Source organism: Camellia sinensis, chromosome 9, assembly GCF_055761805.1.
Source record: "Camellia sinensis isolate YWXY chromosome 9, ASM5576180v1, whole genome shotgun sequence".
Lineage (NCBI taxonomy): Eukaryota > Viridiplantae > Streptophyta > Magnoliopsida > Ericales > Theaceae > Camellia > Camellia sinensis.
This window is the reverse complement of record NC_138969.1, coordinates 25,170,694-25,189,415: the sequence shown is the minus strand read 5'-3', so window position 1 is coordinate 25,189,415 and position 18,722 is coordinate 25,170,694. Positions and strand designations below refer to the sequence as shown.

Sequence of the window (18,722 nt, the reverse complement as noted above, 5' to 3'; positions counted from 1 at the left end):
AATATTTTTAACATAATTATATTCACTTTTTTATATAATTAACAATTAATGTCAATAGTAAATAAATGGGTTGGGCTTAGAGAACTTGAATGTTTTGATAGGAGTGATTTGGAAAGTTGATTAAAAGTAAGGGTGTAAATTTGGCTTGGGTCGGCCCATCTCGGGTTCCATGGGCTCTCATCAAAATTTGGGACGGGCCAAAAGACAAAACATTAGACCCAGACCCAGGCCCAAGGGGTATTTGGGCCTTGGACGAGCCGATGGGCCTAGGCTCGAGCTTGGGATGGGCTTGAACATAAATTTTTATTTTTATTTTTTCTATTAAAATTTTATTATTTCTCACTAAAAAAAAAAAAAAGCTAGGCCTTGCGCGAGGGCCAGGCTTTAAGTGGGTTTTAAGCAGCTCGATAGGTCGGATCGAGCTTCAAAATGATGGCTCAGGCCCAGGGTCTCGGGCCCGGGAGTAAAAGAGTCGGGTCCACCTCGAGCCACGTGCAGGCTTTGGGCTGGCCACAAGCTGTAGGCCATTTTTACACTCCTAGTTAAAAACTAATTTTTTGATTTTTTTTGGCCATTTGTGTATAAAAAATATGAGAAACGATATGATTCAAAATAGATTAAAAGCTAAAAACTAGCTTTTTACTAGCTTCCCAAATTGTCCCATAATCTAGATCGTTCATTTTGTAGGAATCTCAATACATATTATCCATAAAAAAAATTAGTTCATTCTAATAATCATAAATTTTTCATTTAATTACACTTATTTTTTTAAAAATATAAAATAAATATATATTTGAAATAGTTTAAAAAAAATAATATTGTTTTCATATAAATTCTTTATATTATAAAATCTATAGATATTTTTTAGGGCACTTGGCACATAATTTCAATTTTAAATATTTTTTATCCAAAACCCCACATGCTAAATTATTTTATCCATAAAAATACTCTCATAAAATGACCAAATTACCTGTAATCACAGTTATATTTTATTCTTAAGCCCATCTTAAAACAAACTCAAAAATCTTAAACCTCCCCGCATGACTCACATATTATTTAATATAGTTTTTTTTTATGTCTTTAATATATTCAAGACTATGTAGTACAATTTTTTATAATCAATTTTCTTACCTAACTAGTAATACATGGGGTTGTTTGGTAGAAATTATGGAAGTAACTTACAATTTATTGGATAAATTATATGGATACCTCTTGAGATTTAGTCCAATTGCATCCCATCCGTGACGTTGTAGAAATTACATTCCTATCCCTATGGTTAATGGTCTCATTTTACAAACTCTTTACTTATATAAAAAGTACCGACTCCCACAAGAAATTACATTAAAAAATAATAATAATAAAGCAAAGGAAAGGGGAAAAAAAAGAAAAGAAAAGAAAAGAAAAGAAAAAAAAGAAGTAAAGTAAAGCAAAAAAAGAGAGAGTGTATGAATTCAATGCCTTCATTTCATTTAAATAATGATAAGGGGTTAGTGTAATTTTCCAAATATCAAAAGATGATATGTATTAAACCCAAATCTCAAGGATGCAAGTGCAATTTACCCTAATTGATTTTAATATGAAAGTTTATGGTACACTGTTTGGTATAATTTCTACTTATAATTTATTTGACAAAAATAGTTTAAATAAACTGGAGAAAAAAAAAAAATTGTTTAAAAGTTAGAAAAAGAATACTTTTAATTTATATTTTTTAATTATCAACTTTTAACTTAAAACAAACTCCACCAAACAGGGCCTTGTAGATGGATTGACCGTCAATATCATTGGACCCAGGGTGGATGTGGGCTGATGACCCGCGAAGTCCGCTCAAATTCGTTCCTCATCATACTATGGGTTGAGTTTGGACCAATTTTTTAGGGTTTATATCTCAAGATATAATAGTGGGGTATTTGGTAGGAATCATAGAAGCAGCTTATTACTTTTTTTTTTTTTTAATAGGAGAATTTGTGTCAGATTGTTTGATGTAACTTTTACTTATAATTTATTCAGTAGAAATAGCTTAAACAAGTTTAAAAAACTAATTTTTCAGAAACTGATGTCTCATTTGTCAATTATATATTTTAGTCAAAAAAGTTAAAAAGTCACTATAAATTATCACATCACTCTCTATTTTTCTGTAAATCTTTTCTTAAAAAATTACTAAAATAATATATTTTCAAATAAAACCTAAATAAGAAATATTTTTAATTTTTAATTTTTAATTATCAATTTTTAACTTAAAATAATTTCCACCAACACAACGTGACCCATCCATAAATATACAATAAAATTTATAGATATACATATTTATATGTGTATTTTTTATTGTTTAATGTTATTTTTTATATGCATAAATTATGCTCACTTCTAAAATATAGACAACCAAACAAGACCTTGCCGTAAACCCATTAAAATTTTGGGCCGTCTGACCAATTGGGCCCATGCTACTCAATAATACTCGTCACCTTCTTCTACCTTCGTCGTCTTCATTCTCAATCGCCTAAAACCCTAACCCTCACTTTCTTCACCAGTCTAGGGTTTTACAGAATCAATACACACATATATATAGAGAGAGTTCATATAAATACAGAGAGAGAGAGAGAGAGAGAGAGGCGAAGATGAGTCTCGTGGCAGGCTCGTACGAGCGATTCATATGGGGATTCAAGCTCAAAACCCTAAAACACTCCCAAGAAACCCTAACCCTAACCCCACTCTTCACCTTCCCCTCCCACATCTCCCCCATCAGGTCAGTCGCCGTTTCCGGCTCCGCCGCGGCCTCCGGCGGCGCCGACGACACCATCAAAATCTACGACCTCTCCACCACCTCCGAAATCGGCTCCCTCAACGACCACTCCGCCACCGTCACCGCCCTCTCCTTCTTCACTCCGCCGTCCCTCTCCTTCCCCCGCAACCTCATCTCCGCCTCCGACGACGGCGCCGTTTGCATCTACGACGCCGACCCTTTTGTACACCTCAAGACTGTTCATGCTCATAAGAAGGGAGTGAATGACCTCTCTGTGCACCCTTCGGGGAAGTTAGCATTGACGGTTGGGAGAGACTCTTGTTTGGCGATGTTGAATTTGGTTAGAGGGAGAAGGAGCTTTTTTTGTAGGTTGGGGAAGGAAGCGTTGATTGTGAAGTTTGATTTGGCTGGAGATAAGTTCTTTATGGTTATGGATGAGAAAGTTTCGGTACATGAGTCTGAGGATGCGAAATTGGTCTTTGAAATGGATAATCAAAAGAGGGTTCTTTGCGCCGCTCCAGGCACGGTGAGCCTCCTGTGATTTCATATATGTATGTATGTATGTATGTATGCATGCATGAATGTGTTTCTTTAGCTTAAAAATTCCTGTACTTGTAATTCCTGACTTGGTTTTTTCATCAACCAACAAATCTATTTAAACCATTTTTGAAGAAAGAAAACCGTATCCAATTCGTAATTTTTTAAAAATATCATCAATTTTAAGTGGAAATATGAATGCTGGAAATTTGGTGAAGGATTTGGTGCATCCTTGATTTGGTGAAAAATTTGTGTCTCTCTTGATTTGATGAAATGGTTGGAGAACATTTTAACCTTTATTTATTTATTTATTTGAATTTGATGGAAAAATTGATGAAGGATTGAAGATGCTATTCAGTTTTTAATTAGATATTGGATTCAATGAAAATTGGATATAATAGGTACTCACTTTTCAGCCTTTAGTTTTTGTACAAATTTTGCCTTACCTGCAATTTTTTTTGAAGTGACTTGAATTTGATTACATTCTGCTATATTTACGATCCAATGTGCATTTCATAGATAGTAGGTTACAATCTCAAAGCTTTTCTACTTGGAGAAGAAAAACTGACATATTCATTGAGTCTGTTTGACCAAATGGATATGCCTGTGTAGTATTTTGTCAGATTGAACCCAGAAACCTCCATTTTCTCCTATTACCTTAAGTTATTGTCATCTGTACAGCCTGTGCCAATTTATTTGGTATGCCACCCACTTGAACAAGTATTATGTACGAGGATAAAATTGTTCGTTTATCCTTAAAATCAATGAAAGTCAGTTTCTTGGATAAAATAGCACCAGCCTGAAAAGTTTAAAACATAGAAATTAACTTTCCATCCTGTTCTTGAAGAAATCATTACTTTCACTACTATGGCAAATTCATTGGTAAAAAGGAATCGAGAAGAAAGAAAAATGTGTTAAACATTAACAAAATGAGGTAGAGTTGTATAGAAGTTAAGGGTAGGAGGAACAAGGAAACATATTGATGCATTGTATTTCAATAATGTTTAAGGATCGGGCAATGTTAAAGAAACATTTTTTTTTTGGATAGAATTTTCACACAATATGATGTGGTAGTGGCATTTTTGAGATAATAAAACAGTTTGATGGTCTTGTTATTTTCAAATTATTGGTGCAAAATGAGGCATCATGTGTATAGTTTTGTATGAAAATTTTGTATAAAAGTTCTGTTTTTATTGAATTACTGTGTGGATAAATTCGTCAATCAATATTTGATATTAAACCTAACTTCCACCATGTGCATTCAATACTGATAGTAAAGTCAAAATTCTGACTTATTTTCATCGAGTACCTTGCACCACACTCTGTTTTTGCATATTTTGTTACTTTCTCTTTGTTTGCTAAAATAGATTTGAATTGTGACAGAACGGACTTCTATTTACTGGTGGTGAGGACCGGGGTATTAGAGCATGGGATACAATCAGTGGGAAGCTTGCTTATTCCATTGAGGATGCACATTCAGCCCGTGTTAAAGGTGTTGTTGTGCTCGCAGGGAGTGATGCTGCTTCTGCTGATGGTGATCCATATTTAGTGGCATCGGCATCATCAGATGGTGTTATACGTGTCTGGGATGTTCGTATGGCCAACAAAGAGAAGCCAAACCCATTGTCTGAGGCTATTACAAAATCAAGACTGACCTGCCTTGCTGGATCATCTGTGAAATGTAAGTCATTCTTATTCAAAAATTTGTATGTTTTTCCTCTTCACGTGCTTACATCACATGCTGTTATATATGTGGAATTATAGAAATGAAGAAAGAAAGTATGACGGTTCTTCCTTTGAGTCAGTGACAGGGAATTATGGTGATAGTTGTTCTTATATTGTCACTTGATGATGACTGTGTAGCTCTGCAAATTGATTAGCACTTAAAACTCACACTATATATAGAGAGAGAATGCATTGTTAGTCGTGAGACAAGTGGTGTGGCAGTAATTTATATTAGGATATTTGAATGTCAATTTCGAAAATAGTTAAAGTTTTTTAAAAAAAATAAATTAATTTTTTGTTTTAACACTATTATAAGGGTAGTAATGTAATTAAAATTCATTCTAAAATTATTCAAAGCCTGTACAACTGGAATTTAAAATAAAAATTTCTCAAACCTTATTTGGGCATTGCTTTTGCCAATTTTTCTTTGCATATTTTGATGCATCTATGTGTCAATGTAGACGTAAAACATTTAAATATACTTATTATAGCACTATTTCTTCATTTTATCAGCTTTTAGGCGACCACAACTTGGAAACAATGTTCCTCAAAAAGAGCAGTACGCCAGTGTGGAAGATTCATAAAATCCAGGAAGCATGAATTGCTTTAAGCCAATCTACATGGGTGTATTACTAGAAGAGCTTGGCCATGTTACTGAAATGTTAGGTCCTATCGGTCCCTCCAATTTTGGCATTTATAATATCCATGTCATATATTGTTGATTTTAATGATAGATGTCACATTAAATTTGTCATACTATTTATTGATCTACAAAGTGTTCTTCCATCACTTTGCTTCACCAAGGGTTCATAGTGACTACTCTGGCTTTTAATTAAATAAGGAATTCCTACTTTCATCAGATTTTTTCTTTTATTTTAACTTTTATATTTTTATTTTGGGTGATTGTGCAGGGTAGGTTCATAAGTTTCTTGATTACATATTAGAATAATTTATCTTTTTTTTATATATCCGTGAGATTTTGGATGAGATTGATCAGCTAAAATGAAACTCCATATAACAATTTTATTTTATTTTAGAAAGCTGTTTTTCTGAAGGTAATCACTATTATTAAAAAAATAAAAATAAAAAAAGAGGCCTTTGTAAGTTATTAGGAGAAAAAACCACACCATGTAATTTATCCAAACATAAATTTGAAACTTTTCACAGATAATAATAGTAATCTGCATAGCATTGCCTTTAGACATGGGATAGGAGATCACATGACATGAGAACACTTCGGTCATGAATTTGGAGTCACCGTTTAAAATTTTTGTTTTGCAATGGTCATGTGAGGTGCACATAATCATTTTCCATCAAAAAAGTTTGACTATCGCTATTCATTGTTCTTGATTGACATAAATTGCAAAATTCAAGGGAAAATGTGTTGCATTTGAGCCGACATGGACCAATTCAAACTTACGTGAAACTACAGGGACAATTGGTTTGATTTACCCTTAAATTTATGGGAATGGCTTCCCTCTGGTCCTTCATCGGATTGGAGGGTACTGTTGGGCCCGTGGGGCTCACCACGGGTCCCGTTTTGATAATCCGAACCGTTCAATGTGTAGAACTTGTCGAGTACTGTATGCTAGCAAAAAATTGATCAGATATCTAACCATGTAATCAAATCAGTTTTGTATGAAAAAAAAAATGGACGGTGAAAAATAAAAGGATGACAAAAATTTGATTTGATCACATAGCTATCGATATCCGATTAACGTAATTTTTTTCAGGCGTATAGTGCTAGACGAGTTCTACACATTGAACGGTTCGGATTATTGAAACGGGACCCGTGGCGGGCCCCCACGGGCCCAACAGTACCCTCCAGTCTGGAGGGAAGCCATTCCCTAAATTTACTTTATGTTCTTGAACAAAAATTAAAGGTACAAAGAATTCATGTACCTACCATTTATCTCTAGCCAAGTGCATTCAGGAGCTTTCTGTCAAATCTCTATCCCTAAAATAGTTTATCATCTTAGTGATTCCATCCTACTTTCTTACTACAACAAATATGTTGGAGAGCAGAACATAGTTTCTTGTATTTTTTGGTTCCATGGTTATACCTTATAAGCTTCTCGGCTGCTAATTCTTCAAGCATGGTCTTTGAGTGCTTTTTACAAGCACTCAACAGTGATAGTCTATTCGACCTTAGGATAAGACCCAGGAAGGTAGCTCACTGAACGTATTCCCAGTAAAAATTTAGCTTCAAACTCCAAGGTTTGCCCTCCAAACATAGTGCTAAAAGCTGTTGCTGGGCCTAAGTGCTGAACTGTCGGGCTTCCCGCAAGCGCATGTTGGATGTGGGTGTAGGTGTTGGGCCAAGCGTGTGCAGCCAGAGTCCAAGTGCATGCCGACACCCAAGCCTTACTGAGGGGGGCTCAGACCTGGGCTGGTTTGAATCTAGGTCTCACCATCTCTCCTAAAATCAATTGGTGTTAGAGAGGGCTTTAACTTTGGTTTTAAGGCCTGTGTGGTTGACTGGTCAGTGTCTTGAGCCCTTAGGTCTATGCAGTTGACTGTACAAGGGTTAGATTGCTTGGTTCCATGCCCTAGAATCTTCCAACATATATATATACATATATATATATATAGAGAGAGAGAGAGAGTAAATTTTTAATAGATGGCGGCTTGCATTGTTGCAAAATTATATCGTCACTTCAGAAAGTAATACATATTTCTTTATCAAAAGATAAGATGCGAAAGACAGAAATATAGGAAGAAGATGCAAAACTCGCTTGTGCACAAGGTAAGGCATGTTAGAGCCTTCTTCAACAATAGTATCTAGATTTGGTGAACTGGAACTTCTTTGATGAGACATGAGACGGGCTGGTGCAACCTCAACCAGGTTGTGCATACATCTCATTCCCTTTGCCATTTTTAAGTATTAGAAAAGCCTTTGTTCAATGCTTTTGAAAATTCCTTCAATCAGAGAGAGAGAGAGAGAGTTGAAGATGGGTTGACATGGAGGGACTTAAGGATTGACTATATAGCGGAGTTAATGCGAGAAAGATGGAAAAATATAAGAAGGTGGTTAATTAAAGTAAACAAATTAATGGTGGATAGAGTCCACACATGATGTTTGAAAAAGTCTTCGGAACAAATCAAGAAGACTAGCAAATATGCTTGACCTAGGCTTAAAATTGGCTTGATCATAGACTGGTTCTCCATTAGTCATATTTCGCTTTAAAGTTCAAAAACAGTGATAGATTATCCATAAAAAAGATATAAACTATTAGTGTTAATTTAAAAGTAATTTTTTTTAAAAAAATATAGAGTTAGAGTTAATTTTTGTTAATATTGATTATTTGTGGATGTAATATTAATCTAAATAAAAAATAAAAATATATGAAAACATATTTTATTACCGTGTCCGTGTCTCCTTTTTTTGAAATTGCCGTGTCGCGTGTCCACATCCTATCCATATCCGTGCTTCTTATATGATGATCCAATCGGTTCATCTTGTAAGCCCCTATATGTAGATCATCCACACAAAAAAAAAAGTTTGATTCAATTATTGCAATTAGTTGATTCCATAATATTATTTTTAAAAAAAATTGACAAGTATGATTTTGAAAAAAGAACGTTTATTTTTTAAAAGGAGAATGTGATAAAATTACGTGGTTATAATCATTGGATCTATTTAATTTTTTTATGAATGATCTACACAGATTTTAAAAATAAACGAATCGAATCATCAAAACGGAACACATAGTGGATCCATGGGCATGGATTACACCATCTTGTTTGGAGGGAAGCCTCTCCTCTTTTTGAAGTATATACTTGATACCTTTTGGAAAATTCTATGTACACTTTCCTACCTTTTAATCAGTCTTTCAGCATACTTAAGTGCATATCTTCTTGTGATAAAAGCTTTGCTAGGCCCTATGGGATACCCAATGCCTGCATTGGACTTCTTTCCAACTGGTAATTCATCTCCCTGATTCTCTTATATAATTTGCCCATTTACCAAAAACACGATGTTTATTCTACCAAATATGGGTACAAACTTCTTTTTTAGTTTACTGTCAATGATCATACAATGTTTGGGGTCTTATACAGGGGCTAAATCTTTTGAAGTTTCTATTTGGAAATGTGTTCATCACATCCTAGCTCTGAGTAGCCTGCTAGCAGCTAGAATTCCATCTATTTCTCCCTTGTGCTCTCTTTTGCTCTAAAGATGAAGACTCTTTTGCATCTTTTCTGTCGTTGTAAGCTGTCTTGACTTATGTGTTTTGGTTCTACATTTATTACTGTTTGATTTACAAAACTTGACATCTTTCAATGATTGATTGCTTGGTTGGTCAGTGTCCTTTAAGCCATCGTGAATCCTCAATCTATAGCTTTTGATTTTATTTGCTATTATTTGGTCCATATGGAAGGGTGCACCCCAACAGGGGGTTGGTTTAGTAGATAAGACCTTCAAATCTCTCGCTTAAGGCTTGGGTTAGAGTCTCCATAGCCCCTTGTTGGGGTTAAACATAGTCTTTAGCGCTTGGAGCACGCGGGGGCCCTAAATTTCGGCTCCGATGTAGGTGCAGTGAGGTTCCCTGCAGATGTGCTGTAGGTGCTAAGGGACAATACTCCCTGGTGGATATGTTGGAGTAGCCTATCTGCATATCTATTTTTTTAATCTAAAAAAAGAAAAGAAAGAAGGGTGCACAAACAACTAAGTTTTTGCAAAGGAATGTGCCCGCATGTTCAAAAAAGCTGTTGCTTGGACTTATGCCCCTGCCCACTCCTCTTCTGTTGCGAATGTTGGTAATTTTTATCTTTCTTCATTAAGCCGGGGAAGCTCATTTTTTTAAAGTGCATTCTGTTGTGCATAGATGGTGCTTGGAAGCCCGACAATTTGTTGTTTTGGGTTGCTTTTATGGCATGCTAGGTGGATAGTTTTTTAAATGGCTAGCATCTCTATTTCTTGCTTTTCGACTTTTTCTCTTGAACCTAAGTTTCATAACAGTTTGTCATGCTCTCAACTAGCCGATATTGCATCAATATAATGTTAATTTGCATACATACATACTTACTGTCTAATCTTGTTTTGCGGATGGGAGGAAAGCAAGAACTGAGCTTTGTTGATCATCCTTCGCTCTTGATAGTTTTAGACTCGATTAACAACTTGATTTTGTGTAAAATATTTCAAGTGCCTAGAGAAGTTATAGCCTGCAAAAAATCTTGCCTGCAATACTCTTAGAAAGTTCTTGAATTGTTTGAGCGTAGGCTGCTAGCAAGATTACCCTTTTTTTGCTTTGTTATCTTTGCAGCTTTATTCTAGCATACACTTCTTTATAGTTAATTGTATCTTACTTTTATTATTATTGAAGTTATTTTTATCTCTAATATATATATATATATAAACAGAAGGGAAAAAACAAACCCTTATGCATATGATCTTTTAGTACACTTCTCCAATTTTATTTTATTTTCCTGTAGCTCACATCTCTCTTTTACAATCTTTTTAACATCAATCAAAGGACAGGCTTAGTTAGCAATACATAGAAGACAGAAATACAGGATCACACAAGCACCTTGTGTGCAACATCAAATCCGTTAGATCCTTTCTTCATGAAGTGTCTCTGAGTTTTTATAGAATGAATGAAAGTCTTTGAGAGAGATGAGAAGGCTGACACAACCTCAACGAAATTATACACATCTTACCTCCTTCACCTTTTGTCAATATTGCTTTTCAAGCTTTGATATCCCTCTTGGAAAAAGGCCTTCAATGCCTTGGACATATATTGTGGGAGAGAAGAGAGAGGATTATGGCTTCACGGGCTCATATTCTCCATTCCCTTGTTCGAAAATACTTACAATAGAACTATGAGAATCTTGAGATACGGGACAAAGGAATTTGAGACAAGATCCTATGTCAATAGAGTGATATGGGTAGAGTTTAGAGAGAGAATTGTCTTCATTTAGCACAAGCACCGGGTAAGTTTTTGGAGGGATGTGTCTAAAGGTTCATCATTCAAACAATGATGTCTCCGTTTATCAACATGTAGGAAACAATAGAAAGAACCACAGGAAGAAGATACAACATCTTCTTGTGCACAATGTCTAACCTGTTGGATCCTTCTTCATCAATGGTTTCCAAATTAGGAGCATTGGATGAAGCTTTTTGGGGAGAGATGAGGCGAGATGGTGCAACCTCAACCCAATGGTGCATATATGAGTTGATTTCCTTGGCCATATCTATGCATGAAAGAAGTGTTTGTTTAATTTATCTCTTGGAAAGAACTTCAAAAACACAATGATAGTTAAAAGAGAGAGCTTGGTGATTGAATGGGATTTTGGAAGAGCCAGAAACAAAGATGATTTGGAGGTAGGGACACTATTTATACTAGTTTTGTTTTGTTTCCCAACAAAACAGGAGATATTTTGGGGGTTGGGCCATTGATCAAAAATTAATGGTAAACATGGGGCCACTTGTTGGAACAAGTCCAATCTTGTTTATAGATAAATCGAGCAATTTGAACTCGATTTAAATGCCTAAAATTAAGTTTATCTATTTATATATTTGAAATAGATAAGCCAAGAGTTAATTGGTTTTGATGTCATCCGATGTATAAGAGGCAAATCCGATTTGGTTATACTAGTTTGTAATTTATTTTACTTCAATATTCAAATCACATGCTCAAGCAGTTGTACTTAAAAAAGGTAATGTGTTGGGTTCTACTATTCAACTTTTTAATTAATTTAATTTTTCAGCCTACACAAGAGGCAACTTGCCAATTAGCATATAAGAAATGTACAGAAAAATTTCAAAGAAAATTGGTAATATTTTAGAGAATTAAATAAATCTAAAGTAGTAAGAAAAAATTCATCTTCACTGACAGGATAAATTTTTGTCGTCGCCAGATAATAAGAAAAAATTCGGCCCACTCATTCCACTCAATCAATATCTAGTAGTTTCACACCAAGTTATAATTAATGAATCAACAATGTTACAGAGTCAGAAAAATACTTGCAAAATGTGTCAGAAAATGAAGTGTGTGGACTAAATTATATTTATTGTGTTGAATTTAAATTACATTATTATATTTTTTTACCAATTTTTGGTAATTTTGTTCTTGAGGCGGTGTTTGGATCTTAAATTTGAGTAGAAATTTGTGTAGAGAAAAGAAAGAGTGGTGATATACACAAACATAAAATTCATACAAAAAGCTTATACATAATGACTTGGTTGGTTTTTGAGTCTGTAACTTTCAAACAAAGAGCCCGTTGACACCCAAGCCTTACTGATGGGATTTAGACTGAGCTGGCCTGAACGTAGGATTGGGCCAAATTTACATTCTTAAGTTCATCTAAATGCTTACTAGGATTGAGCTTGTTTTGTAAATGGTTTTGAACTTTCTAACAAACTTCTACTCAAGCAAGCCCCTAGATGTTCCAAGTTGTGCCCAAGGATGCCCATTCATGATCCTATAGTGGCCATGCCAATTGCTAAGAGCTTGACGACAATAGCAATTGCTAAGAAGCTAAGAGCTTATCAGAATGTCAAGCCAGGTCTGAACTTGAATCTGTAAATTAATAACTTCCAAGGTCCAAGATAACATGGAGCCTGGCTAATTTGTTTCATAAAATAATCTGAAACTATCTTCTAATTAGTTTACCTCAAGTTCTGAACTAATTAATTGCTGAAAGCTTGGTTCGTCTTCAAGCTTTAGAAACCCTTTCTTTAGGAGCCTATTTTGCTGAGTTAAGGTTTGGAACTCAAATAATTGCATAGGAATGTGCCATCTGGTTCCAAAAAGCTGTTGCTTGGAGAGTCTGAAAATTTGCGTCGTTCATCATTAAGCCTTATCCTCCTTAGGGAAGTTTGTTTTTTAAGTGCATTATATATAGATGGTTCTTGGAAGATTGAAAACTTATGGAGTTGGGTTGGTTTTGTCGCGTGTTAGGGTGATATTCTTTGATAACCAGCATCTTTAATTTGTTCTTTTCGACTTTGCTTGGATTGCTTTTCAATAGAATGCTATTTACATACATATTGGCAGTCTTAATCTTGTTTTGCTGATGGGAGGAGAGAAAAAAGTGAGCTTTGTTGATATCATCCCTTGCTTCATATTGCATTTTAGACTCCATTGACAACTTGATTTTGTGTCAAATATTTTTTGTGCCTAGAGAAGCTGTTAAGCTTTCCCATTAACTTGTTTGCACTGCTCTCAAGAAGTTTTTGATTTTTATTTTTAAAATGCTATCTTTAGAAACACCTAACCCTTGTGGAGGCATATAATCTGTTAGTACACCTCTCCATATCTAATTTTCTTGCAGCTTACATCTCTTTTATCCTTTTTACAATCTTGTTGACATCAATTAAGAACATATCTATTTAGCTATACAGAGAAAAGATAGAAGTACAGGATCGCAGAAACATGATGTACACAACATCAAACTAGTTAGATCGTTTCTTCAAGAAATGTCTCTGTTTTTATAGAATGAACGCCTTTGGAGAGGTTTGAAAGGGCAGGTACAATCTCAACCAAATTCATACACACATATCTCACCTCCTTTGTTATTTCTTCTTCTTCATCATCATCATCATCAAAATATACTTTGCATGCTTTGATATATCTCCTGGAAAAAGACTTCAATGCATTGGATATTGAGGGGGACAGATTTCTAAATCTGTCTTGCTGTCCTGAAATATTCGTAGCAATTAGATCATGTCTTGAGGTTATCAAATGATCAAACAGTTGGGATTGTTTTTGAGGCAGAACAACAAAGGGGTTCTTGTCCATCGAAGGAAAGATATGATGTGTGAAAAGGACTACAATTCAAGCAATGATGTATTTGTCTATCAATATGTAGGAAATAATAGAAAGAACCACAGGAAGAAGATACATCATCTTGTGGTTGTGCACTAGGTCAAACTTGTTGGATCCTTCTTCAACAATGGTCTCCAATTTAGGAACATTGGATGAAGGTTTTTGGGGAGAGATGAGAGGAGATGGGGCAACCTCAATCCAATGGTGCATATATGAGTTGATTCCCTTGGCCATGTCTATGTATGAGAGAAGTGTTTGTGTTTTGTTCTCTCTTCAAAAGATCTTCAAGAAAGCAATTGATAGTCGAAAGGGAATTTGGAGAGAGCCAAAGATGTTTTGGAGGAATTTGGAGGTAGGGACTATTTATACTTGTGCTTTTTCATCAAATGATGAGAAATTTTAGGGTTGGACCATTGAACAAAAATTAATGGTAAACATGAGGGCCATTTGTGTGGTAGTGAAACTTTGTTAGAACGAGTCCAATTTTATGTATGAGATAAATTAAGCTATTTGGACCTGGTTTTTAGATGGCTAAATTTAGGTTTGTCTATTTTTAAAAGTTTGTACATATTTAATTGATTTGGATGTGCTCGAAAGTATAGATGGGCAATCTCCATCTGGCTACCACTTATTTCTAGGCTTTTAACTTAAAAATTCAAAGTCACATGATTAAGCAATCGTACTTCAAAAATTAAAAAAAAAAAAAGAAAAAAAGAAAAAATAAAATAAAGTGTTTGGTTTTACTATTTTTAAATTATTTTCTTGTTTGATTAGCTTAAAAATTGAAAATAAGCTTGCAAAGTTAGTTTTTTTTATTTTTTATTTTTTATTAATGCATTTTTTAAGCTAAGTTGATTTTTGTTTGAAGTGCCAATATTTGATGTTGAATTTTATTTTATTTTTTATTGGCAAAAAATTATAGAAGAAGTTTGAGATTGTTTATAAGGTAAATCTTATTATTTAGCATTTGCCTTAAAATATTGTTCAAAGGCAATACAATGTTCGCGAAGATTCTAGAAATGTGGCCTGAATGCCAACCAAACCTATTTTTTCTTCATAAAAGACCATTTTTTTCTTCATAATTGACAACAAACACAACCTAAACATGTCCATTGGCGTACGCTAGAGGCAATTGTATACAAAATATTCAAAGATATTTGTTAATATTTTAACAAATTAATTAAATCAAAAATAGTAATCAAGTCAAACTTCGAGGACATTACATTGACTAGTCTAAGAACCTTAAAAATAAAAAAATAAAAATTATCACCGACAAATAATAAACAAAATTATATCCACTCATTCTACTCAATCAATATCAAGTAAAAATTATGATTAAAAAAAATATCAAGTAAAATTACATCAAGTTAATTTAATCAATAATGCTGCATAGTTAGAAAAATAGTCTAAAAAATAGCTAAAAATAATTAAGTGTGTGGAAAAGGGAGTGTTTGATAACATAATTCAGCATTTAAAACTGAATGTATAAAGTGATAATTAATTAAATCTGTTTGATAACTACAATCGATATCACTTAAAAATTTAAGTGTCATTTAAAATGTAAGTTAAAATTTTTAAAAAAATTTAGGTTAGATGAAACTTACTTAATTCTGACTGAATTTATAAATACTAAATATAAGTATTAGCATACATTATTATAAATTAACTACCACCACCACAATCATGTCATTGTCGCTACTACTACCGCCACCGTCGCCGCTGCTGCCGCCATCCCCGCCACCACGACGATCATTACCGCTACAACTATCACTACTGCCACCACTACCATCGCTATCGCTACCGCCACCACCACTACCATTATCATCATACCACCACCACCACTACTACTACCACCATCACAATATAAAAATTAAAATATATAATTTGAAAATAATAAATTTTAAATTTAATCTTATACATATCAAACAATTTATTTTTAGTTCAATACTTAAATTTTTTATCAAATAAATTTTTGACTTAAATTTAACATTCAATTTTCAATACTTAAATTTCAGTATACAATTTTTAATTTTATCAAATAGCACCTAAAATTTACTCTCATCAAGCTATGTCATACATTTTATTTTTTTGACCACTTTTCTTTTTTTGGACAAACTTTTTTCTTAAGACTATGTTTGTTTGGATTTTGAATTTCAATAAGATTTAACCTCTCATTGCACCATGTGATAAATGACAAGAAGCATGAACAAGTCATGACCTAATTTTGACACGTCATATGAGAACCTCTCGGTGTTGTTAACTATTGTCCGCGACCCTTATAATCTAACTTACTGTCTGATTTTTTATATTTTTTTTGGGGAGAATTTGTGTTTGTTGTTTGTTTAGTTATTTAGGGTCTTGTTGTTTTTATTTTATTTTGTATGTTGTTTATTTTATTTTAATATAATTGTTTTTTTATCTTTCTCCCAAAAAAAAAAAGAAAACTTTGTCCACATTTGCGAGGAAAAAAGATGTGTTTTGCTTTTGTAAAAAGATGTGTTATTGTATGAGATTTTGGGCATCAAAGGTCTTGTGAGCCAAAAGGGTCTCCAATGATGTTTGTGGGCGAAATTGTCATTTTCATTTGTAGGGGGCAAAATTGCCATATATAGAAGCATGTGCACTTGTAAAGAATAAGATTAGAGACCCATTATACTGTGAGTAAGGTTCATATTATGTGGCAGTCTGAGTTCCGTCGGCCTTGTTTGGTGTAATTGTTAGAATAGATTGTACATTATAACTTAACAGATTATAAATTATAACTTTAATTAAAAATTGTTAATTTGTTTGGTGTAACTGTTGGATTATAGATTTAAATTGCTGAGTAGTGTTTGTTAAATAAGCTGTGAAGTAGCTTTTTCAATTAATTTTTATTTTTTATTATTCACTACTTGTCTACATATCTCATAAAAAATAATAATAATATTTTATAGTCCATTTGGGTCTTTTTTTATTTTTAAAAAAATAAAAAATAAAAAAATTTAAGAGTATAACCGTAAATTAATATGTCCACAGCAAAAGCTGATAATCAGAAGTAAGGGGTGAGCAGCTTCTCAGAATCAGCTTTTTTGACTTAAAATAAATTGTTAGAATCAGAAATTATTTGAAATAAATTTAACCAAACAGTTCAAAATAGCTTTTCAAAAGCCAAAAACTATAAGTTGGCTCAAAAAAGTCCAAACAAACACCACCATCACTATGTTTGGTTCCATTTTTTTAAAAGCAGTTTTTAAAAAATTTTACTTTCTTATTTTTTCGTGTTTTTTTATTTTTACTGAATTTTTTTAATATTTTATGCAAATTTTTTACTTTTTAGACACACCTAACATAAATACACTTAAAAAGTAAAAAAATTGTAAAAAAATCTTTTAAAAATTCACTAAATATCAAAAAAATAAAAAAATACAAGAATTCAGTATATTTTTTGTATTTTTATGTATTTCTTAATTTTTTAAAATATTTTTTCACATTTTTTTTATTTTTTAAATACATCTAAGTAAAGCACATCTAAAAAAGTAAAAAAAAAATGTTTAAAATTTTAAAAATATTCACTAAAAATAAAAAAATACAAAAATAAAAAAATTCAATATTCAAAAAATTTAATTCAGAAAGCTCAAATCAAACACACGTCATTGTGAATTGACAGTAAAAAATGATGTGTAAGATTGTTTATGAAATTCTGTGATTGTTGCAAATGTACTTGTTTCTTTTCTTTAATACTACATTACCAATCATTTTATATCATGTTTTAAGGGGGTGTTTAGGATGCAACTAAGAAAGCTGTTTTTTTAATTTATTTATCATTTGTTAAAAAAATCAAAAAAAACATATCAACTTTTTCATTTAAAAAAAAAAACAAAAAATAAAAAACAGATTCTTTTAACAACTTTTCGAACATATTAGCTTCTATTTTGAAAAGTAAGTTAAAAATTAATTTTTTGACTTTTTTTTAAAAAAAAAAATTGAAAAAATATACAAAAAGTAGAGAGGTGAGATGACAAAAAAAAAAAAAAAAACAAAACAAAACAAAAAAAAGTCAAAAAAACTGATTTTTAATTGTGTTGCCAAAAGAAATAAGTGGAAAAAGATCAGGTCTCAAGTTGTAGAGCAATTTAAAGGCAATAAGCATATAGTTTCTTGAAAAATCAAGTTTTTATTTTTTATTTTTTTTATTGACAGTAAAAATATCATTAAAAATATGAAATTGAATGTATAAAATAATAAAATATATTGAGAGAGATTTGGAATGTACAAACTCTCCTATTATTGAGAGAGCTTCCTGTAAAGTGAAGTATCGTTAATGTTCTATCTTATGTATCTTTTTTTTTTATCAATAATATTTTATTTTTCTTTTGCTGCTAAAAAAAAATATTGTTAACATTCTGTTCAGAGTGTAAAATTGGAGGACACTAAGAGCAAAAAGACAAAAAAATCTCAATTTTTATGTACAATGTTAGGTATCATGAAAAGTCTTTCATGAAAATCATCATAAAAGATTTGTAACCTTTAAATTATATTTACAATAAAGCACCTCACACTAATTAAGGTAATCTAAGAATCACAAATCTTTCATGATCATTTTCACGATCCCTAACATTTCTTGTATATTTATAGCATTGAGGCCTCGTTTGGGAACAGATTTTTTTAGTAACTTTTTATTTTTTTGGCTAAAATGTGATGTAAAAAAAACTAGTATATTTGGAATGATTTTTTGACTTTTTAAGAAAAAATGTGCAAAAAATCAAAAAAAAAGAGAATATTTGATTTTAATATAAATTATTGACTTTTTAATTTTTTAACTAAAAGAACACGTGCCAAACGAGGCCTGAGTACCTTCTAAGTAAGAATTTGAGACCTCTTAAGAAAGGACTTGTCTACAACTGATCTATTTCATAGGTTTGACTTTTTAGCTATAACATTTTCAAACCGGATAGGTAAATAATCTATCAGCG

General features: G+C 32.6%; 1 protein-coding gene across 1 annotated transcript; it reads left to right on the top strand.

Moving 5' to 3' along the window:
* Nucleotides 1–2,375: 2,375 nt before the first annotated feature.
* Nucleotides 2,376–5,861, top strand: LOC114291964 (Transducin/WD40 repeat-like superfamily protein). The gene is made up of 3 exons (XM_028235848.2): nt 2,376–3,266; nt 4,661–4,958; nt 5,516–5,861. The coding sequence occupies exons 1-3, from the start codon at nt 2,616–2,618 to the stop codon at nt 5,584–5,586; spliced, it is 1,020 nt and encodes a 339-aa protein (XP_028091649.2). The 5' UTR covers nt 2,376–2,615; the 3' UTR covers nt 5,587–5,861.
* Nucleotides 5,862–18,722: the final 12,861 nt, after the last annotated feature.